Below are 22,589 nucleotides of genomic sequence, written 5' to 3' on the forward strand. Positions count from 1 at the left end.
GGAAGATAAAAGTAAGAGAAATAAAGATATTCAGGAAGGCAGTAATCAGTTAAGTGATAAAAGATGCAGCGTGACGGTTAAGGATTACAAATTTGTTGGCATCTTTGCATCAAATCCCATCCCGTGGGATCTCCTTTGGGGAATTTAATCATTATCTTGGATCAGATTTTTCCCAGGATCAACATCAACTCACAATCATGACCGATTCATGTATTGGTGATTGGACTGTTGAAGTATTCTTTCTTGAGGAGGAAACACATCAATCCCCACATAAGGGGTGGGAGGGACAAAGGTTGTTTTTTTTCCCTGTATGATTTGAAGCAGGATTTCCTGTAATGGTCGGTCCCTCTGCTGACCTTGTGGCCCCTAATGTGACCCAAGGACCAGGGGACCCACCAGACCTGCTCGGTAACGTCAGTTTGTGGCTCCAACAGAGATAAAGAAAAAGATTTATTTTGTTTCTATGCAGAAAAACGAGCTTTTGTTTCTTCAAAATACAGAAACAAGTTGTTGGCTTTTGGGTTTCGAGTTTCACGGGTTAAATGTAGTATTGATGTTACACATTTACATATAGCATTTTAAGAAAAACTTACAAATGTTTTATGTGTGTTTGTATAAATTCGTAACCAAGTTAAAAACAACAACTACTTCACAGCTTGAATTTAGGGATACTAACAAACTTTATGATGTGGGGAATGACATTAACTCTTTCCTGGAATATCATGATTCTGTTTTAGGTTGTAAGAATATTGTCCGCTCATTGGAAGGTTGTTGGTTCCAGACCCAGTTCCTCTGATCTACCTGCTGGTTTATTCTTGACAATATAATACTACTACAGATAATTTAGCACTTAAAGTATTAAATATTTCAAATACTCAATACCACTGGCAGATCTGGCTGGAGGTTGACAGCGGTGTTGGACTCCCCCGACTTTCCATGTGGCCAATTCTTTTGCAGCTCCTGCCATTTCCTGCTGCGCTATCTGAAGGTTTGCTGCTATTACAAAGTACTTCCTCAGTTTATCCTGGACGCCAATATTTAGATGGAAACTTTTTTTTAATCAAATATTTTTTTTTGTGATGCAGTTCTAACAACAAGGAGGTCAAGCAGGGGACTTGATTCTTATCAGTGTAACGTCAATACACTGCTTTGTATTAACATTACACTGTAAAACAATTAAAAATCAAGCTTGTAAGTTTCGTCAGTCCTTTCTGCAGCTGTTCTGCATACAGAATACTTCCAGCAGTACTGGAACAACGTTTCAATATCTTTCTCTCTTCCTTTCTCTGGGCTGATTGATTCTAGTATGTTGGAGAAAAAAAAGGAGAATAAAAAAAACACATCCTGTGCACTTTTGGATTTATCAAAAAGCGTTTATTATTAATAGTCATAGTAATGTCACACAAATTCACAAGTGTTTAAGACATGTCTGGCTCAGTTGGGTGTGTGTGTCTGAAAGTATGTCTGTGTGAATTCTCTAAACAGTGCAGTTATAAATAATAAATGACCACAAAGAGAAGGAAGGGGGTAATATTGCAACAGGAAAAATAGAATTCTCATTTTAAGAAGACAAACAAAAGTGTTCAAAGAGAACATTTAGCACCATCTATCCCGTTATCATATTCAACAGATATCATAAAATCATTAAAATCTCATCTAAAGCCCCCTACATAATAAAAAAAACTTACCATTTCTCAAAAAAGATTTGGAAAAAAGTCTTTTTTCCCCCCTCAACGAGCATACAAACACAGCATTCCATTAGTCATCTTGTCTACGTGAGAAGTGTGCCTATTGTCTACAGGAAAGGTGGCGTTATATTCAAGATAAAGATATCATTTAATATATATCAGGAGAAAAAGGCAGGAGTTGTGAGAGGCGAGCACCAAAAAACAGAACAGAAAAAACAAAACAAAACAGCAGCCTCCAACTCCTCTGAACACACAACCTCCACATTTCAATTCTTAAAAGAGCAATCGTTCACTCTAACAAATAAACATCAAAAGAAAATGAAAACTTGTACAGCCCTATGAAAAAGGGACAACATTGCTATCCAATAAATAGGAAACATTTTAAATTAAATGTACAATGTCAAAAAAAAAAAGTCTGCATATTGGAACAAAACAGATCAGAGGTACAACATGCAAACACCAGGCGACTGATTTTTTTTTTCCACTTTTTTTTTTTTAAATGAGCTGAAACTAAATCGAACAAAAAGACCTGATGACAATTTTTTTTTCATTTGAAAATCAAAAGAAAATCAAAGTGTAATTCATACAAAGATTTATAACACATACAAGAAGCTGAATGACAAAATTAAATCCCCCCTAAAACAAACAGTCATTAAAACCCGTATGTTTTGAAGCATTCCAAAAAATTTGTATTTTAAAATTCTTAATGCTTTAGAAAAATGTTCATAACTCTATTATTAGTATTTGTCATTTTCTCTCTTTTCTAAATACAAGGCCAATGTGGTATATATCTAGGCTGATCTAGTTTAGAAAAAAAAACAACAACTAAATAAATTATTTTTAAAAAAGACAGCACCCCACAAAAATTGCAAACATCGTGTACAAATTCAGTATTCAAGATAACAGACAAACGTTCTCTCTGGTACTGACGGGAACGCACCACCGAAAGCATCTACTAACCCTCCACAGTTTGTTCAACGGCAGCACCGACTGCCCCCCTGGTTGTCAACTTCAGTGTTGCCAGGGTTTGTATTTGAAAGCACCATCTGAGAGTAAACTGGTATGTTTATTGGCGGCTTGGTATTTCTTTTTGTAAACAGTACTTATGAGTAAACGTATCAAACTGGCTGTTCGGCAAGTATTAGCAGTAGTAGCAAAAAAAAAAGAAGATCTTAAATAATGAAAGAGTAGGTGGAAAACCAAAGTGAACTGTGTCTAAGTCCTGGCTGGCAGGAGTTTTGGTTATGGCTGACAGGATGCAGGAGGGGAGCTCTGTCACCGGGAGGACGCCTGGGGGAGAAGACACACCATCGATTACTGGTTGTTACAGGAAAAGAAAGACGATTTCAGCGACTCGTGACTTTGTTTCAGGACAATTAAGTGGGAACGGTGTGGACTTGCCAGGCTGAAGGAGTCGTATGCGTTCATGAGCTCCTCTGTGCGGTACTGCTCCAGCACCACCACGTTGGTCAGGTTGGGGCTACGCTGACGGGCACAGTCCTCACAGTGAACCACGTACGTCTTCCTGCTGCTCGATTCGCTCGTCACAAACAACAAATTGAACACCTCCACCTGCGACGAAAGCAACCAAATCAGTCAACGGTTGGGGATCATTTTCCTCACGAGTCGTACCGCTGTCTTTAACAAAACCTTTTCTTTTTGATCATCTTACCCACTGCTTCTACGTTTATGGCTTCTACTCTCCAGAATCTGGGATGTGTTTACTCACGTCACATTCGTTGCAGTAGTAGGCAGGCTCGTCCTTGACCCGGCTCTGATAGGAAATCTTCTTGCCTTCAGCCACCAGTTGGTCCCGCAGGATCTGGATGTGCTTTATGGACTGCAGCAGGCAGTGTCTGTCAGGACGCGAAGGGGACGGATGTTTACATGTCAACGATTGTTCTGAGTTTAAAAATAACAGAAAAGCTCTGCTATATGTTCTCCATTCAGGAAGGCTATGACTTTTGCATCGTCTATGGAAGGTGTTTCTCCTCATTACGGCTAAACTAGAAAAGGGGTTCAACTTGTTCGCTCACTTAATCATCTTGTAGGTGTCTGGATCGGTGATCTTGACTGTGCGGGCCACGTTCCAGGACACGTGAATCATCGGGACGATAGATTTGACCTTCTTGACTTCGTTCCACTCAAACCTCTCCAGGGCCAGCTGGTACTGGTAAGCTGCAGGTACACATGGAACAATACTACTTGATATCCAAACACTCTGGTTCAAATGATGTGTTTTTGGGGGTACTAGATGGAGATCTCCGTACCACTGAGGGGTCCGACGTTCCAGGCGATGTTGTTGCACCAGCCGACAGCCTGAACCCAGTGGACGGTCCCGGCGTTGATCCACACCAGGTCCCCAGGCCGCTGGATGAATCGGTACACGGGTATGTTGGCATTGTAGAGGTCCTCCAACACTGGCCACCAGGACCCCGTCAAGTAGTCCACTCCATGCCTTTGAAGAAAATTTAAAAAAGTTAGAGCTGGTAGAGAGAGAGGGGTGCAGGATTGACCATCTTAATCACAGCTACTCACTTTTCACAAAAGTCGCTAATGGCATGCCAGTAGTTCTCGTGGACGGAGAACCATTCACAGTCTCCGGGGCCAATGTTGATGTTAACAGAGCAGAAGTTATTATTCTCCTGGTGACCTGTTTAATAAGAACACAATATACTATGTTTAAGAACTGATTTGTTCCTCAGTGATTTGTGTCGTACATTTAAGGTCCAGACAAGAGGGTGTTCTCGTGTGTTTTACCTGGTGTCCGGCTCCCTGGAACCTTCATGTACAGCTGAACGGTGTTCATGCCGAGGATGGTGTGTCCGACATGACTCAGCATGTTTCCGCTGGACGCGACGCGCATGAATGCAGGCAGCTTCTGCAGCTCCTGGAGCTGAGCCTTCCACCTGAGCACCAACGACAGGTTAGGACTTAGTAGTGATGCAGGGAGATGATCTGGTTTCAGTACGCACGACTCTATGTCAGAAACATATCAGGGTGACATGTTGAATTTACTCACCTTTTGGGATCTGAGAGGTCTATATTGGTACCAAATTTAATGATCTTCCCCACTGGTTTTTGCTCCAGACTGAAAGAAAATAAACGATTTCAGTCTTGCTACAAACATAAAACCTGAGACTTTAATGAAATCTTTTGCTCTTTTAATGCTGTTTACCTGCTATTTTCTTTAGACGCGTCTTTGCTGAGAGTATCAGTACTGTTGGATGGCTTCTCCTTTTCATCTTCATCCTCCTCCTCATCACTGCCTTTCTCATCCTGATGACAACATGTTTATGAGCTGGACTGCAGCGGAATACGGACTTCATGACATGAAACCCTGGCAGCAGTGGCTGAACACACTTACCTGCAGACTCTCCTGGAAGCTGGAGGCCTGGTACTGGGCGTACTTGGCGATGGTGGTGTGGGAGCGGCTGCTCTCACAGGGCCACGTCTGTCCCGTCCCGCTGGCGTCCCAGTTCTCATCGGCAGGCTGTTGCACCTGAGTCCTGACCTCCACCGCCTGCTCCGCGTTGGCCTCCACCAGAGACTTGGTGGAAAACAGCCCCAGATCTGCACACAGAGGCAGCATTAGGTGTGTTGTTTGCTGCTGTAATGTAGTCTAAACAACTAAAGAATGAACACAACTGTTGGTTACTAATGATCCCAACGTGTCACTTACTCAGGCGCAGTGATCCAGCCAGGCCTCTGATGACAGTAACAGGATTCTTTGGGTCTGTGCAGAACTGGAGCAGCACCGGGGAGAAGGCGTCCCTCTTACTCTCCAACTACAGACAACAAAATATCGTTAGTGCATGAGAAGCAGCTGTTGCAGACCATTTGTTTTCATGCACCCTGAATCACCAGAAGAGGGCAGCGCATGCAAGACTGTCTACAGAAAAATGAATAAAGTCAAATCGGCTTTATGTTGTAACGTACTGAAAGTATTTCTGATCATATATTAATGTGTTTGATCAATAATCACTACAAAGCATATATATCAAAAGTCGTTGCCATGATTCCTTACATAAATGCTGGGTGTAGGAGGATTGAGTTTCTCCCTGGGAATGGGTTCCCCTGAGGTCATGATGGGCTTGACAGAAAAGGCTGGGAGCAAATAAGACTCTCTGAACTTCCCTTTGACTCTGGCCCCCCTAGAAAAGAGAACATGGTGATGAGCAGAAGTGATGGAATTGTAAGTACAGAAACAAACGGGCCAAAACGAGATGTGTCGTCTATTTAAGAGAAGACTTTCCCAACGGTGCCCTACTTACTTGCAGGACCGGAGGATTTCACTTGCAGTGTTCTTGATGCTGATTTCCTCCAGTGGGATCCTCTTCTCCTCCACTTCAGAGGCAATGAATGTCTCCCTGTCCCCACTCTCAACCTTGATCAGGCGAATCTTCAGCTCCTTTGGCGGCCCATCTGACAGGGCCTTCAATTTCATGAAGTCTGAACCTAACGATGGACCAGATTCAGAGTCCTGATTGTGTTTAGAAGAGGATTCTGGGTGATCCCCTTCGCTGGTGGAGCTGGAGCCGGATGCCGACTTACGTTTCTTCTTGTCTGCGTCGTAATGACTCTGTTTGCTCTGCAGGTTGAGGTCACCAAGAATTCTGCGATCCTTCTTCTCTTTATGGCTCTTGACATCCTTGTGTCGCTTGTGGCTGGAGCTGGAATGGGTGGAAGGTGATGATGAGGAGAAGGCTGTTGCCTCTCTCTTATCCCTATGCTTTTTCTTTTCTTTCCTTTCCTCGTGCTTCCTGCTGCTGCTGTGCTTCCTCTTCCTCTCCTTTTCCTTATCTCTGTTTCTGTCTCTTTCTTTATGTTCCTTTATTTTCTCAGATTTGTGTCTGTCTTGCACGTTTCCATGGCCATCAGGTTTGTCTCGAGAGCTCTTGTTGGAGAGTGACTGCCGACTAAGCATGATCTCACAACTCTTGCCCAACTCTGCCAGAGACGACTCTGAGATGGTCGTCAGTAGTTGCTCTTCCTTGATAACCTTAGCCCGATTTATGCTCGAAATATTCTCACTTTTCATCGATGTCTTCCTTTCCACTGTCTCCTCATCATCTCTCCAAACATCAGCGTCCTCTAACTTCAGCTTTTTGTCCTCGAGCAGCGGCGAGCACTTTAAAGGAGGCAGAGCTGGGCTGAATGGTGGATTTGTGGAGTCTGACGTGGGAGAGCCACCTTGCTGCTGGCGGCAGATGTCAGGGCCCAGTGATAGCGAAGAGGAGTATTTCACACCGCCCAGTGCTGACGGAGGGGGTCTCCCAAAAGGCCCACCACGGTAAGCATACTTCTGGCTCTCTAGGACTGTTGCTAGAGACTTGAACATACTGTTTACCCCCGTCTGGTGGAGGTGGGGTCTTTGGGGTGGTGGAGAACAAGACGGAGTCTCTGAATCTTCGTCCTCATCATCCTCATCAGCTTCACTTCTAGTCTGCTCGGGGAGGCCATAAAGTTTAGCCAGGTCGCTGTGGCGATAGTTGGTGTTGCACACCCCCATCCTCATGTCCAGTGACTGTTTAGAGTTAAAAGAAGGCTTAAGGTCGTCCTCTTCGTCCTCGTTGAGCGACGATGTTCGGCTGCAAGGGGAAGCAAGGGAGCCTTGGCGACTGAGCACTGGGGGGCTAGCGTGGGGATTGGATCCAAAGTCTTCCTGGTTGGGCTGATGCTTTGTTGCTGGGATGAGATCTGGGGCAGACAAGTAGTTCTTGATAGGCTGGATCCCGGTGGAAAAGTTTTCTCGGAGACCGGGGGAGTCGGACTTTTCACAGTTTAACATCTCCTCTTCCTTTTCGATGGATTCGTCCAGCATGGCCATGATGTTAGCCAGACCGTCGGGGAGCAGTGTGGACATCTCAGCGGGCTCCTCCTCAAACTGAGCGCTGTCAGAGTCGGAGACGCATCTGCTGGCGTTTTCCAAACCGCTGCCCGTCAACGGCTTGTTGAGGATTCCTCTGGTGGTCGTGGACGACAGAGGCGGCGGCGGAAGGTTTTCTCTGGGGAAAGCCTGATACAGTTTTGGGGGCTCCCTGAGCACCATGGTAGGGAGGGAGTTTTGGCTGCTCTCTACCTCCTTCGTTGAATCTTTGGATTGGTTGGGTGCAGCTTGCATTGCAGGGGGGGGCTTGTTGTACACAGACTGATTCATCCCTGAGGTATTGTGTGTTGATGAGGGGCTGAAGTTCACGCCGCCATTGTTGCTCCACATTTCCCTCTGCCTCTGTTTCTCTCTGGCGTACTCAGTCTGAGGTGTGAGGGGAGGGGGCCGCAGCCTTTCTGCTGGAGTGGTGGTGGTGGTGGTGGTGGTGGGTGTCTGGCCCTGTGGACAAAGGTGCGTACCACCACGGCTCAGCCAAGGGTAGGGGGGTGACGCCTGAGAGCTGGGGGGTGACGGACCTGAAGTGGTTGCAGGAACAGCAGACAAGCGAGGAGGTGGGGGGGGAGGTGAAGAGCTGCCAGAGAGCAGCCTCTCCAGATTCTCCATTGCAGTCTGCTCCTTGCATTTTGCACCGCATGCCTCCTCCTCCCTGATTCGCGCCATCCTCTTTCTCTCCTCTTCTTTCCCCGCCAACTCTCTTCGTTTTTCCTCCTCCTGCCTCTCCTGCTCTCTCCTCTTCCTCTCCCGTCTCTCTGCCTCCCGCTTCTTCCTTTCTTCCTCTTGCCTCTCCCATTCTCTCCTCTTTCGTTCTTGCTCCTTCCTCTCCAGTTCTCTCCTTTTTCTCTCCTCTTCCTGCCTCTCCCACTCTCTCTTTCTCCTCTCCTCCTCCAGCCTCTCCGCTTCCATCCTCTTTTCCTCTTCTTCCTTCCTCCTCCTCTCCTTTGCCTGTCTCTCCCAATCTCGCCTTCTCCTATCCTCTTCCTGCCTATCCAGTTCTCGTTTTTTCCTCTCCTCCTCCTCCTTTTGCAGCTCTCTCTTTTTCTTCTCCTCATCCTTCTTTTTTCTTATCTCCCATTCTCTCTTCAGTCGCTCCTCTTCTCTCATTTTCTTCTCTCGCTCTTCTCTGTCTCTCCTTTTCCTTTCTTCAGCCTGCATGTGACCCTGTAGCTCTGCATCGAGCTTGTCCAGAGCCTCCCCGATGGACGCCGGGGCCGAGCTCGGAGTTGGATGTCGGACCTGAGGCTGGGAATACGGCTGCTTCGAAACAGATTCCAGCCGGGGACCCAATCTGGAGGACAAGGCTTGATTTGGGTGCTGAGCGGCAGAGTTGAAATTGGAGCGAGGCGCTGGACAGTATGGAGCAGAAGAGCTCGGAGGATTTGAAACTCTGCTTGTGATCACGCTGTCCCCCGCCCTTTGGTGCCCTGAGAACAAAGATTGTGATGAAGATTCAGGGGGTGGCACCACGTCAGCCTGAGCGTAGTATGACATCTTTTTCTTCGTGGCCTGGGACCTGGAGTGTTGCAGTCTGGGCAGCCCCTGATTTTGAGATTGGTTAGCTGTTGCCACTTGGCCCCCCTGACATCTTGGCTGCAGCAAAGCATCCAGCTGAGGGGCGGGGCTAGCGACGCCACTGATGGAGGTTTGAGGTACCGGCACTCTTCCTCTCTGCCAACTGTTGACACCGCTGCCTTTACTCACTGCGCAACCACTAGGGGGCGATGTGGTTAATGAGGATTGACCAGCCGCCATTACTCTTCCTGGGCTGCTGCCGTAGCCGCCAACGGAGCAGGACGCTTGTGTTATGGGAAGATTAGCAGTGATGACAGATGTTGGCGTGGAACTGGTTGGGGGCAGACCGCGGCTGACGTGATGCTGATGCTGAGAGGGGCCTGGAACGCGTTTATCCACGACCTGATTGTGGCTCTGCTGTTGCTGAGGTAGCAATCCTGGAGGCCTGTGGGTGCCCGACTCCTGCAGAGAAATAAAAACAATTTTTAGTCACTTAAACTCTTTCATGTTTCTTGCAAGTCTCAAAATTCCCTCAACATTAAATTAACCACTAATGAAAATTCCAACAACTGTAGACAAGAAAAGTATTTAATATCATGGATCCATCTCTGGTGGGTTTTGTAACAAATTAGACTAAATGCAACTGTTGTGTTACATCAACAAATGCCTGCAGAAGAACTCCCATAATGGCTAACTGCTACTTACTAGGGAGTGACCGCTCGCCTTGCTCTGGTATCTCCAGGCCTCGTGGGGCCCACTTCGCTGATGCTGAGGTACTGAGGTGCTGCTGGCAGGAGGAGGGGGCCGTTGGTGCCCCATCCCTGGATGAGGCTGGAAGTGGCTGTAAGGCACACTACTACTACTACTAATACTAGTAGTACTACTACTGCTGCCGTTGTTGTTGTTGCTGGTTGCAGGAGGGTTTGCTGGTGACAACTTGGCATGCAGGTGCTGTTCTCTGTCTCCCCTAGTTGGGGTAGATGCAGTCTGAGAGGTAGCTTGGCTACCAACTTGGCCCCCAATTAGAGGGCCTCTAGAAATGTGAGGACCGTGGGGCTCTATGGCTGGGCAGGGTGGGGCTAACCCTAGTTTGGAGCCGGGGCTAAGGTAGGAGGAATGATGCGACTGCTGCTTCACAGCCTGAGATTGAAGCTGGGGGGAACATCCCTGGTTGTAGCTGCCCGTAGAGGAGTTTGGTATTGGGGAGAAGTTTGATGGGGTGGAGGGGGCAGGAGGGGACTTTTGGGTGTAGCTGCCCATTCCTTGTTTGTTGGTTTCCTGTTCCATTAAAAAAAACAGCAATCAGCAATGCAACAGAGGGTGATTAGAGTAATATAAAATATATTTACAGCGTGGCGAGAGATACTTCGTCTCTGGTTCAGACAGCTAATGGAATCAATACGTGTTTATGACACCACTCAAACCAATAAAAGTTTTACTATTGATCGCTGCCAATAAAAACATTAATCCCTGGTTCCAGTTATCCTAAGTGTATTCAAGGAATGTTTTCTTCATGCTCGGACCTGGAATTCCTGTGACAGTGGATTTTTGCGGTCAGATGTTTGGGGCTGCCAGGGACTGCTGTTCTTGTGAAGGGGGTTCCAGAAGACTGGTTTTGGAGGAAGTGGGTGGACAGACGAATGGGGCTGAGAAGGGAAACGCTGCTGCCCAGGGAAGGGCCCCTGCACAGGGAATCGGACATTATAATACTTCTTGCAACCATCAGACTCCAGCATTCATATTTTTTTTATTTAGTGAGTTGTCTCTTACCTGATCTGAACTCTTTTGCCTCTTGCTGGGGCTGGGACAGTCCTCAACGACGGGGCGAGAAGATGGGTGCACTGATAGCAAAGGAGGGGTGTGCTGGATCACAGAGTGCTCCCCCAATGGAGGGCCAGGCCTTTTCAGTTGACCTAGCATTTTCCCTGGGTAGCCCCTCTGCTGTGAGCAGACAAATGAAAGGATTATTAAGGCCAGTGTGACCAGTGCTGTAGATCCTTTGATGACTTATTAGCTTTAAGCTTAATAGCTTTGATGTTTCATCTGTCTGGTTGCTGCAGAAATTACTAGAATACAGATCGTCCTGTGCCTGCATGGATGATGTAATGGGGTCGTATCCAATTACAGAACTCCTACCTGGTGCACCTGAGCCCACATCTCATCTCCGAGCAATGGCGGACCCCGGGGAACATGCTGCTCCTGATGACCCCCAAACTAAAACAAAGACGACCGTCATTTGTTTTGTCTGGCACATAAACATGACGGGAATCCATTTAATGCATTGTTGTTTACCTTCAGCAGTTGGTTTGGTCTGTTGGGGGGGTGATGCGGGCTTGGGGGAGGTCCCCCACCGCTTGCATATCCTCCATTATGTAGGCGAAGTGAGTGTTCATTGGATAAGGGTAAAACAGGATGTCCTTGAGGAGGATGAGGGAGGTGGGAGTCATACAGCTGACCGAGTTGCTCCCATGCTCTGTGTGGAGGTGGAGGATGGAGATGGGGGGGCAGTCTCTGCTGCTCCCTCTGCAGACCTGGTAACATTGGCTGTGGGAGGTCAAGCTTCTCACCACCTCGAATGGGTCTGCACACAAAATAGACCAAAACATTTTTTTAAAAATCAAAGAATTACAAGAAAAATTGGCTTCATTCATCATATTTCTACTCAACAAGCATGTCGTACCCATTACTGAAGAATTTATTGGGATGGTTTGGCCCACCCATAGGACCAGGAGGTAGATGGGACAGAAGTTGGTGTTGGTTCATTCCAGGCGAACACCTGATGGGGAGCGGAGGCGGCGCACACACACACACACACACACACACACACACACACACACACACACACACACAGAGACAGAAAGAGAGAGATTGCCGCTTTTAGACCAAGATCATAAAATGAATTAGAGTTTGTACTGCAGCCTCATTACAGGTTTAACCCATTGGACTTCAGTTAACCACAAGCTCTGTGCGAGCTGGCGTATTTGTCGTCATGACTACAGACCTGGCAGGTGGCTGCCAGGTGCGGGCCCCCACAGGAGCCCATGGCCCCCGGTTGAGTCCGTCCAGAGGGGAGGAATCCCGTGTGACACGCCCGCCAAACTGCTCTACTGCGTGATGCATCCAGCCTGTGTTTGTCAGCAACAGACATTTTGTTCACTCACATAAAGAACGGACAGAATGAAAGCTAGAGATATTAACTGGAGCCTTTTATTCACAGTATGGTGGATTAATGATCAACTTGTCTCACACACACACACATACACACACCAGGGTTCAACGGGTTTCCTATAGGGCCTATTGCACCATGATGACTAGTCAGCACATTGAATTACAGGCTACAGTGAGGGATCAGACACTCAGACATGTGATTACTTTGAAAAGTTATTCCTCCTGACTTGAATATGACAGCATTTGAAAACATTATTTAAACATGTTTGCACAGATTTGCATTAAATACTGGGACTAATTAAACCCAACACTTATGAACTATATGAATTAAAGCACAGACCTCTAGACTTACCAAACTAGCTGTGTCTTTGAAGCCCTCCACTGCAGCACAGAGAGGGCCTCACTCCAATACTGAGAATGTTTTCTGTCCGACTCCTGGCCTCTGGCTTTAGCACCAAGAACCCCAAAGCCTAATGGCTGCAGAAAGAACAAGAAAAAACAGGACGGTCAGATATGAGATACAGCCACAATAAAAAAGGCAATCATCGTCAGTAGAGCTTTATTATATTGGCTACATGGTGTGTGTGTGTGTGTGTGTGTGTGTGTGTGTGTGTGTGTGTGTGTGTGTGTGTGTGTGTGTGTGTGTGTGTGTGTGTGTCTGTGTGTGTGTGTGTGTGTACAAGAAGCTACCAAATGGAGGTAGGGTGAAAGTACAATTCAGAGCAGGAAACTTTGACCGTGACTCCAGGGGCAAACGGAAACAAACCCTTTATTCAGTCCTATTTCATCTCATTCTCAGAGAAATCTCCTCTGGTTCTTCCTCAGTTAAGGCTGTCTATGCAGTGGCATTAGCATCATTTAAAAGATGTGGGGAGTGCCAGATCATGACTGATGTCTTTGTCTGTGACAGTCTGCTGTGAGCCAGTCGGCCTGTAGGGGGCGCCAGAAAACCTGACAGCACTAGGTAGGATTACTGCTGAGACCCAGATGGCCCAGTAGGAGCTCACCTACCAGGACAGACCTGGGGTTACTGTAATCCCTACCATGGGCCTCCTGATAACAAGAGACAGAGTGAGAGGCCTGGTCACATGCCAAACTGTGTGTAAGGTGTTTGAAGCGATGCCAAGTGTGCAAGCTGCACGATTACTCCAGGTTTGTGCTGATTTAGTGCATGTGAGACAGAACCGTGTGCTCTCTTAAGTGGATGATTGCGCGCTTGTGTGTGCTGCAGCACTCTAAAGGGAGTGTGTGTGCATGCCCAGTGGATGCACGGAGGTTTAATCTCATTACGGCAGGCGTGATGGAGAGGAGGAGGGGGGGTGGGGGGGGCAGGAGCAGCGACAGACGGTCTGAGCAGGATGGCGAGATAGATTAAGGAGAAAAGATGGAGATGGAGGGAGGTGGAGTGGAGGAGAGAGCAGGAACGGTGCCATGAAACGCCCACACATCTTCCTACACGTACACCGAGATGACACAAAGGAAAGCGGGTGAGGGGGGACCGCATAAAAGAAGCTGGGAGATGACTCCCTCCCCTCTCTGCTTTCTGAAACACCGGACACGAACAAAATACACACACACACACACACACAAATACAAAAAAAAAAAAATCCCTGAAGGTGTCAAGACACAAAGAGCTCATTCTGTTTCAAAGAAGCTCAATTCAAAAAAGACGACAAAGGACCAAACCTGAGAGGGATGAATCAACATCTACACATTCAATCCTGCTGTGTAGAACTAAAACATACACAAGCTAATCATTTTTGGCATCTCTGCCAGACGTCAAATTGAAGCGGAAAATGTTTAAACCACAAAAGCATCGCCTCAATCTCTACTTCATTCTCCTGCTAATTTTGGTGACACCACTTCAAACTGACAAGACAATCCACGCCAGTCCCAAATGTTCCCGTAATGATAATAAAGTGAATTATGCGACTGGTGATTTATAAAGCACCAGCTGGAGAGTAGCCATGCATGTAAGGTTATGATTCATTCCTCTGGCTCAGCAGCACAGTAATGTTCCACCAGTTTTCTAAAATTAGCCATGGTCATAATAAGTCCTTCCTCCCATCAGTTCCTCTGCTCTTCTCTTCTTCTTCCGACCTACTCTGGATGTTTCTGTCTCTATTTAAAGACCACAAGGGGATATTTCAATCGGGGGCTAGATGTAACCCTTTGTGTCCCTCCCCTCACACTTCACAGGGATCATCATCCACCAGGCGCTGCTGCTGCTGCTATGTGACGATATGCTGTCAGAACCGCACAAGCATGTACCTTTTATTGAAGCACCAAGTTATTGATTCACAGTTGTGTTAAGTCTCAACTTCAGCTGCCAATCATCTCTCTGGGGTCTCCTCAACCCTGAAAGACAGAAGACAAAAACAGTCATGTCAAGCTGTCATAAAAACAACACAAAGCCACACTCAAGAGTTATGATCAAAACACGTCTAAAGCCAGAGGAGATGAAACCATTCGGGGGTCGGAGGGTCTGTTTCTAGTTACGACTCTCGACAACTCCTAGTTTCCTGATCTCTAAGGCGATGCCTGTATTCAGAGCAGCGTGGAAAACTCAGGAGAATGACACAATGGGAATGAGGAAGGTATGTTTGCTGACTTCCTCTTTCTCTCCTCGCGTAGACACAATGGCCAGAGAAGGAGAGGTGGAAGGACAAGAGTTGAGGGTACAAAGAGATACGAAGGGAAGCAGAGGCTGAAACCTGCTGTGACTGCCGAGAGCAAACGAGGACACAGTGGCAAGGTTGTAATTACTACTTTTATAGAGGGTGTGTGTTTATGTCTGTTGTGACCAAATGGTTGTCTGATCCAACTGCTATCCTGGGTATCATGTTTCTCACTCACAACCACTCCACCAGCAACGTGTGAGCAGCGACGCTGAAACCAGAAACTGTAGACTGACGACAACCTGTGTGACATAAAGGCTCCAGTTCGGATAACTTCTGTTCACTGTAAGGGGTCGACCGGTGTTCATCAGCCTGCAGACGATACTTTTATTTTCTCGGGTAACTACCGATGACTCAGTGTCCCTGAAGACAGCTCGCACCTCTCTGCTGTCCCTAAATGACACCGCTTACAATCAGGTGACATGGGTTTCATGGTTGACAGTTTCATTTCTACTATTAATGTTTGACTTGGCCTTCACCTCTGGCATGTACATCTCACAAGAAATAAAAAAAAACAAAAACATTTGACTAATAGGACAGGTTTTCTGTTTGTGTGGCTCCACGCATTTAGGTGCTTTCAAATTCACCAGAGTAGTCAGTAAAAATAAACTGAAAGTGCTCGAGGACTGTTGCCACCGGCTTACTAGTCTCCTCAATCAACATATTTGTGTCAGTTATTACCAAACACACTCAATTCTGTCGCATCAAAAACACTAACTTGTACAACTTGTTCAAAAACCTGTTCCTGTCGACGCCTTCATTGTTCGAGCCATTTGCCATTTTTTCTTCAAGCAACAGCAGTTATCAGGTGGGAGGCAGGGACGAACAGAAAACACAAACACTCCACTGAGACAACAGACACCTACCGCCCCAACCAAAAAGACAGAGGGAATATACAGCAACCGATGTTCTCAACTGAATGTGGATACAGACAAAATAAACAAATCCACTGTAATCTCACACCGGTGGAGGGACAACGTCTGAAACTAGAATGTTCAGATACTATGGTCTCTGTGCAGTTGCCCTAATTTAAACAATCTTACCCTTTCCTGCCTGACCCACTCTGGTCCCCAGCCAGACTATCACAGTAACACAGACTGTGGCAGTAGCAGCATGTGCTGCAAGAAAGTAGAAAAACAAAATCTACTTCTGCAGAGTATTCTACTTATATAATCTTCTCAATTAGTAAAGGATTAAAGCATGGAGAAAAGATCAAGAGGTAGGTAGCTTTCCTTGATAAACAAGCATATGGAATGGGGACCCTGAAAAGTGAATGCTGGAGGCGATAATGTCAGGCAGCTGAAGAGTGTTTAAGTCTTCCTAAAGTCACCGTGGAGCCTGTCTGATAACAAATGACCAGATAAGGGTTAGAAGAGTGAGAGATAACAGAAAACAGAGCGAGGAACAGGTTCTGGATGACGGAAAAACTGTGCAAAGTCCGGTCTCCCTCCCTCCAACCCTCTATCTCCGCCTCTTGCTGTCCTCCCTCACCCTCTCTACTTTATTTGGCCATTACATAATCAGACCCAGATAGAGATCGTGTTCTGAAGGAAACACCATGCATTTCTCTCTCTCTCATGCGCACACACACAGAGGAACAGCCAGCCTCTGCATTCGTCTTCTCCCACCTCATTGGCTAGGCGCTCTGCATGTGTGAGTGTGTGTGTTTGCTTGTGCGTGAACAAACGTCAGCAAATATCGTTCAAAGAAGTTGATGCAGACTAACTTCATCATATCCAAACCCTTGCGTACAGAAACAATGATAAAAGTTTTTTGACCAGGCACTGCAGTCTGAGTAGCCTGGGTCAGCTGAGGACACGACCAGGAAATGCTGTCCCTGCACACAAACACACAAGCATCGGACTGTCGTGTTATACACGATTAGCTCCTGCTAGCATCTATCTCGACCACACAGGCGACTAATCTCTGACCTCTCCCACGACACAGTTGCTCCTGAGCATCTCAGCAGCAGCAGCCATAACAGACCAGATGATAATTTTGTCTTGCTGTGATATGCATTCTCTCACATATGTTCACAAGGAACGTTATAAATTTTCATCTTGATAAATGTAGAAAAAGCAAGAGACGAGCTTGAAGCTGGCGGCAACATCACGCAAATAGCGTTTCATTCTGGCTGTTGGGGGATAAGCCTGTATGCCAAACATTGTGGCTGCAAAGCAGTTTAAGAGATCAAAATGTTGGTTTCCGGACCCCCGGTGACGCGCCAGGGAGAATCAGTTAGCCTACATACTCATCTGCTTGTGGAAAAAGAAACACGACGAGGAGGAGGGCAGCTGCTAGGAAAACAGGAGGCCCCTTATTTCTCCAACATTCAACACTCTGACATCTGGGCCCATGACTGACAACACAACTGGGTTATTGTGATACATCTCTTTGTCCCTGCCCACCACCACAGACTAAATACATGTGTGTGTGTATGATGTTAAAGAGAAGGGGAACACAACTTGGAGGGGAGAGGAAGCTGCCGTCACAACGACAGGAAGTAGGCCTCCCTGAGGGGTGTGTATTGGAGGGAGAGAGGCTTGAAGGTTTGTGGCTTCCTGTTCAAATATAAAGGTCTTCTGTGTTGTGAAGCGTCTGCAAAGGATTGTGACATTAAAGCATACGGATGTGAACACGTTTGACTAATGCGGATCTCTCCAGATGTGAAGCAACAGTTGAGTCAAAAACGGCTGCTCACTTTCAGTCATGGCACCTAAAATACACCTCAGACACACAGTCATCATGTGTGTCCATCTCGTGACTCACACAAGCTTCGTCAATAACAACAAGGAGACTCAACCCCCTCCACTCGGCTCCAAAGACTGGGTTTGTTCTGGCTTAAAGTCAAAGTTACTGACAGAAATGATTGTAGAGGGAGGATGTGAGGATTTCAGTCACTTCTCCCTTCAGTCACTCGTGGTCTCCACTTCATTTTCACAGAAACGCTGATATAAAAAGGAACCTTCAGTTGGATTTCCCAACAGATTAACACATTTTCTGGTGTCTGTAGGAGACAAAATTAAAGAATGACTCAACACCTAGAGTGTTGTGTTGGCTAACTGGAAAACTGAGGACGTGGGTGTCCTAGTGACAACCGACAAAGGTTTGATTGTCGTCACTCTTGATTTCCACACCCAAGACATTTCAAAAGCCCCTAAAAGTTTTTGATTACACAACTATGAAACACTTAAGACAAATTAGAACATCACACAGGGAAAGATCACAAAAATAAGAAGGGTAAAACCCCCTTCCTTCACACTTCTTTGTCTCTCCTAGTGTTTATATTTCACATCCAGGAAGCTCAAAAAAGCACTCGCGAGCTATGCTCGATTAGTTGAGTCTTCATTGACAGCTATTATACTAGGCCAGAGAGGCACACACACACACGCTTTACGATCAACATGTTTGAGACATGAGAGCAGACTGACCTCACACACACACCATCCTCTTCCTGCCTGGCCTCACAACATTCTGTCTCACCAGCAGTGTCTGTGTCTGTGTGTTAATAATGAAATAAACAACACAGACATGTGTTTGTATCCAGAGTTAATGAGAGCATGCGTGCAGATGGACGATGCAGCTTGTTTGATTTTATCAGAACAACTGTGACGCAGGCTGACCGCCTTTGTTATGGCTGAGACGTATGTTCAGTTAGACCAGATAATCTAGGGCCTGTTCACACATTCCTTCACGTTGTTGACCTTTAATATTTTTGCCTAGTAGGTTGAGGCGAGGGAAATTATTCACAAGGTGAGGGAAGGTAAAAAAATGGGAGTAAGAACATTATTTCCAATTGGTCTAGCTGTTTGAGTCACATACAGTGTGGAGGTTTGAACACCTCTTTTTTACTGTGACATCAGCAGCAGCAAAGCGCCAGAGATTAAAGAACTGAAGTCAAGGGAAACTTTCCCTTTCTCTGACACAACACAAATAGGGCAAAAAAGCAGCGGCTTAGCCTACTCACAGGATGGATTCAATCACAAGATCGTTCTGTTGTCAAGTATCATTGTTGGTTCTCCGTTCAAAATCTTGCCATGTCTTGCATTAGCTTGGCTTGCAGCCGCCATTGACTCACCCCTATAAAAGCTCTCACTAAGTTCACTGTTCGACTTCTGGACTGAATTATGCTGATCTGTTTTTCCTTCGCGCGCTCAGGTCCAAAACACAGCATGACAGAACCTTATGGACGTCTAGGGCTCGTGGTTGGCTGGCAGGAGTCCAGGATCCTTAGAAATAAGAAATGTATAATAACTGCCATGACTTCATCTGTACTGTTAGTGAATAATGGAATCCAAACTGGTTTTCCATAATTCAAAGCTAAAAAGCTTTTTCTGGGTGCATATTTACAGAAAAACTATTTTTGCGCTCTGCTCCAAAGATTCCCAAACAACAAATGTTTTTTTTTGTTTGTTCCTGTCTTTGTTGAATACTTAAGACCTAAAATGTTTAAAATGAATACTACATAGTGGCTCTAGTTTGGAGTACAGCCTCATTTTGGGGTGACCCAGCCCTACTGTCAGACAACAGAGCCTACAGCATCTTTTTACACCTTTGGCAGCGACTTAAACTTCTTCCCGCCTGCAGGTGGACGCTCTGAGGAGCTTGGCTGCTCTGCAAGAAGCCAAGTTCACTGCTGACATCGCTCTCTTAAATGTTCACCGTTTCTGCTGACACACACAAAATGTCTTTCCTTCCCTCCATGTGCAGAACTAGTTTTAACACCTGACCAGTTGGTGTGTGTGTGTGTGTGTGTGTGTTAGGAGCATTGACGAAAATGCCAGCGGGGCAGATGTTACCCGTTACTCGTACTGCGTCGCTCTGAGGACAATCGACACCCTTTACTGGAAAGACTGCAACAGCAAGGTGGTGGACACCCAGTCACACTCCTGTTTCACTTTCAAACCCACACACACACACACACACACACACACACACGTGGGTGGATTTGCTTTGTCTCACAGGCAGACTGAGTAATTTCCTGTACATTGTAAAATTTCACTTTTACTTGAGTGACGAGTTCACATTATTTGTTCTACTTTCATTGATCTGTTCCCAGCAGCTGTATTTCTACCACAGAGCAGGGTGTGCTCTATTTTCTATTCTTTCTCTCCTGCACAGGAACCGGTTTCCTTTGTCAGCCAAACTTGAGAGAAAAATGTTAATTAGATCAAAAAAACAACAATCCTCCACCCTTTTTATGACACCCACACAAGGCAGGTGTGTGTCTCACACACACTCTAGACTACTCCAGTTGTGTGACTCAGTTTTGCTGAGCTATAAGTTTTATTCCCACCATCATCTCTCATTCTATCCTGGCACGTGCGCACTTCAATATTCCCCTTGTACGTCATAATTTATAGTAAAATGGGCGGCGACACACACACACACACACACACACACACACTTCCATTGAGATCACGGGACAAACGGGTGGGTCTGAGACGACAGGCTGCCGGCCAGCAGAGCATGGGTGGAGCGATCGCGACTTTTTTTTAACTACCTTCGACTTCAAACGCAGACACGAAACAAGCAGGTTTCCATGCCAATCAATGCCATTGATCGGAAGTGAACCTACAAAGGATTTTCTTTTGCCACCCCCATTCCTGCGCACCCCGCTCTTCCTGATCTGGACCCGTTTATGACGGGCGGTAAAACCCCGCGGTCCGACACATGCTGTGGTCACCTCTTTGGGATTTACACACATCACTGATCCCAATCAATCACAACCCCACGTCACTGAACAGCCAACACGGTGCGACTCAGACCTCCCTTCATTTGATCTGTTACTAATCGCCGCGCGTAATTTCGCTCCAAACAGTTGCGCGCCGGTTCCGTGTGCAGATTTGCTACATTCCAACCCAGTTGACCCCCACCCCCACCCCCCAAGAATTGATTAACGAGCGTAGACCGAGATAAGAGCACCAGAAACGTGTCCGAAAGTCAAAGAGTCACCGCGGTTTGTCGTTCTCTCCAGAGGGATCCTCAGAGCGCGCAGGTCGCGCTGACCGAACTGTTCTACCGGATCCACCCCCCCCCCACAGACACACACACCAAAGACCAGACCTAAAGGGCAGCAGCACCAAAACACAACCCTCCCCCTCCTCAACGAGAGGTGATGCAAATCACTTCCTTTCAATCCGGCTCTTTGTGTGCCTAAGGATTGACTGGGGTGATGGGGGCGGCAGCTATCCATTCACTTTATATGGCTGCCGACCTCAGTGATCCTACCCACCCCCACTCAGACACACACACACACACACACACACACACACACACACACACACACACACACACACACACACAATAGCGTGAGATCTCCTTACACAGGCACTTCTCTCTCTCCCCCTACCCCGTCCTCCAGCTCTCCTTCCCTTTCCTCAACATGACACGACCGGGACTTTTCAGGGACACCGGTGACAGAACGTTTCCACTGCGTCGTGAACACGAATCGGGATTACCGTGAACCCCCGGTCCACGCACACGTCACGCGTTCAACTGGCTCGAATTCGGCACCAAACACAAACAATCTGGATCCACTGGCACCGATCATTAAATGTTTGGGTTGTTCAAGGACATTTAACCCCTACGTGCCCATAGTCAGGGAGAAGTGACCCACGTATTTCCATGACAGGCAGGTGACCGATGATCAAAAAAACGACCAGCCGGGGTTTAACCGATAAGGTAAACAGTTCCCCGGACGGAGACACGTGGTTAAAGAGAACAGCAAAAAAAAAAAAATCCCCCCACCTCAGCGATGAAGGGTTCCGCTGTAATTACAGTCATGTCCCGATTCACCACCAGGACACCCCCGAACTGTTTGAATCACACCTGACGTGACCCACTCGCCGGACGGAATGCTTTCACGTTAAAACTCGTCTCTTCCCGATCGGCGAGTCAACCCCAGGCGGACTCTCGGCGGCTCCCGGTCCACTCGGTGGCTCCTGCACTTACCGTTCATGAGGCGCTCCAGAAATAACCCAAGCTCCACATAGAAGTACGTTCCTGTAGATCCACGTTGATCCAGTCTTTGTATCCGCAAGTTCCGAGCTCCCAAGTATGCAGAGAAATTCCCGACCAGCCGGCGCAGCTACAGCTGTAACCCCCCCCACCTCCACACACCACCCCGGACTCGATCGCTTCTCCTTGAAACAACCGTGAAACCACAGGCTGGACACCCGGCTCTGGTGGCCGCGATCGGCGTGTTCTTCTCCGTACTGTCCGCGGTAATCCGTCGGAGGTGGTTCCGATCCGCTCGGGTCTCTCTTACTCCGCGTGAAAAGCTGCTCTCCGGGTCCGGCTTCGCTTCGAGGCAGCAGGCGGGGATCGTGTTGCGCTGCGCTCCGTTTTAAAGGGACAGAGCCACGCACTGACAAACACACGCACGCCGACACAGAGGCGTGCACTCGCGTGACGTCACCCCACGGCCCCGGAATTCCCTGACAGCGCAAACTGGCACGGAGTCCGTCCGGCCGCGGGTACCGGAGCAGCTCCTCCGGTCCGTGTCGTGTTCGTTTCGGTCTCTTTTATTTTTACTCCCGGCTGACGCTATTTTGAGGCGGACGCTTATTTCTGTGGTGAAGTGTGTTTGTGGATGTTGCTGATGTCACATTATCACAGAGGAGAGATTCGGTATCACAATGTTGGGCTTAG

At 47.1% G+C, this 22,589-nt stretch overlaps 1 protein-coding gene across 5 annotated transcripts; it reads right to left on the reverse strand.

Annotated features, from left to right (window-relative positions):
- Positions 1–1,358: 1,358 nt before the first annotated feature.
- On the reverse strand, positions 1,359–22,389 carry kdm6ba (lysine (K)-specific demethylase 6B, a). Of its 5 annotated transcripts, XM_068308566.1 has the most exons (23): positions 21,891–22,387; positions 14,530–14,616; positions 12,611–12,735; positions 12,092–12,215; positions 11,771–11,866; positions 11,383–11,671; positions 11,227–11,304; positions 10,861–11,031; positions 10,614–10,772; positions 9,796–10,368; positions 5,963–9,552; positions 5,716–5,842; positions 5,371–5,476; positions 5,056–5,261; positions 4,867–4,967; positions 4,711–4,779; positions 4,449–4,597; positions 4,227–4,341; positions 3,959–4,146; positions 3,725–3,866; positions 3,418–3,544; positions 3,090–3,260; positions 1,359–2,978 (listed from the first exon to the last, which is right to left on the reverse strand). In XM_068308566.1, exons 4-23 carry the CDS (start codon positions 12,208–12,210, stop codon positions 2,964–2,966), a joined length of 6,591 nt encoding a protein of 2,196 aa, XP_068164667.1. In that variant the 5' UTR covers positions 12,211–12,215; positions 12,611–12,735; positions 14,530–14,616; positions 21,891–22,387; the 3' UTR covers positions 1,359–2,963. The 5 variants fall into 5 exon arrangements, with proteins under 5 accessions (XP_068164667.1, XP_068164666.1, XP_068164664.1 ...); XM_068308565.1 differs by having other exon boundaries at positions 1,359–3,260; positions 10,861–11,028; positions 21,891–22,389; XM_068308563.1 differs by having other exon boundaries at positions 1,359–3,260; positions 21,891–22,388.
- Positions 22,390–22,589: the final 200 nt, after the last annotated feature.

This window comes from Antennarius striatus, chromosome 23 (genome assembly GCF_040054535.1).
Source record: "Antennarius striatus isolate MH-2024 chromosome 23, ASM4005453v1, whole genome shotgun sequence".
In the NCBI taxonomy this organism is placed as follows: Eukaryota; Metazoa; Chordata; class Actinopteri; order Lophiiformes; family Antennariidae; genus Antennarius; species Antennarius striatus.

Excerpts from the sequence above, each read along its gene's own strand:
- kdm6ba (XM_068308564.1), bottom strand. The coding sequence starts at position 12,210 with ATGCATCACGCAGTAGAGCAGTTTGGCGGGCGTGTCACACGGGATTCC. Across the intron at positions 10,773-10,860 it reads GGCAAAAGAGTTCAGATCAG|GGGCCCTTCCCTGGGCAGCA; the intron begins GTAAGAGACAAC and ends TTCCCTGTGCAG. Across the intron at positions 3,867-3,958 it reads GAACGTCGGACCCCTCAGTG|CTTACCAGTACCAGCTGGCC; the intron begins GTACGGAGATCT and ends GTGTACCTGCAG.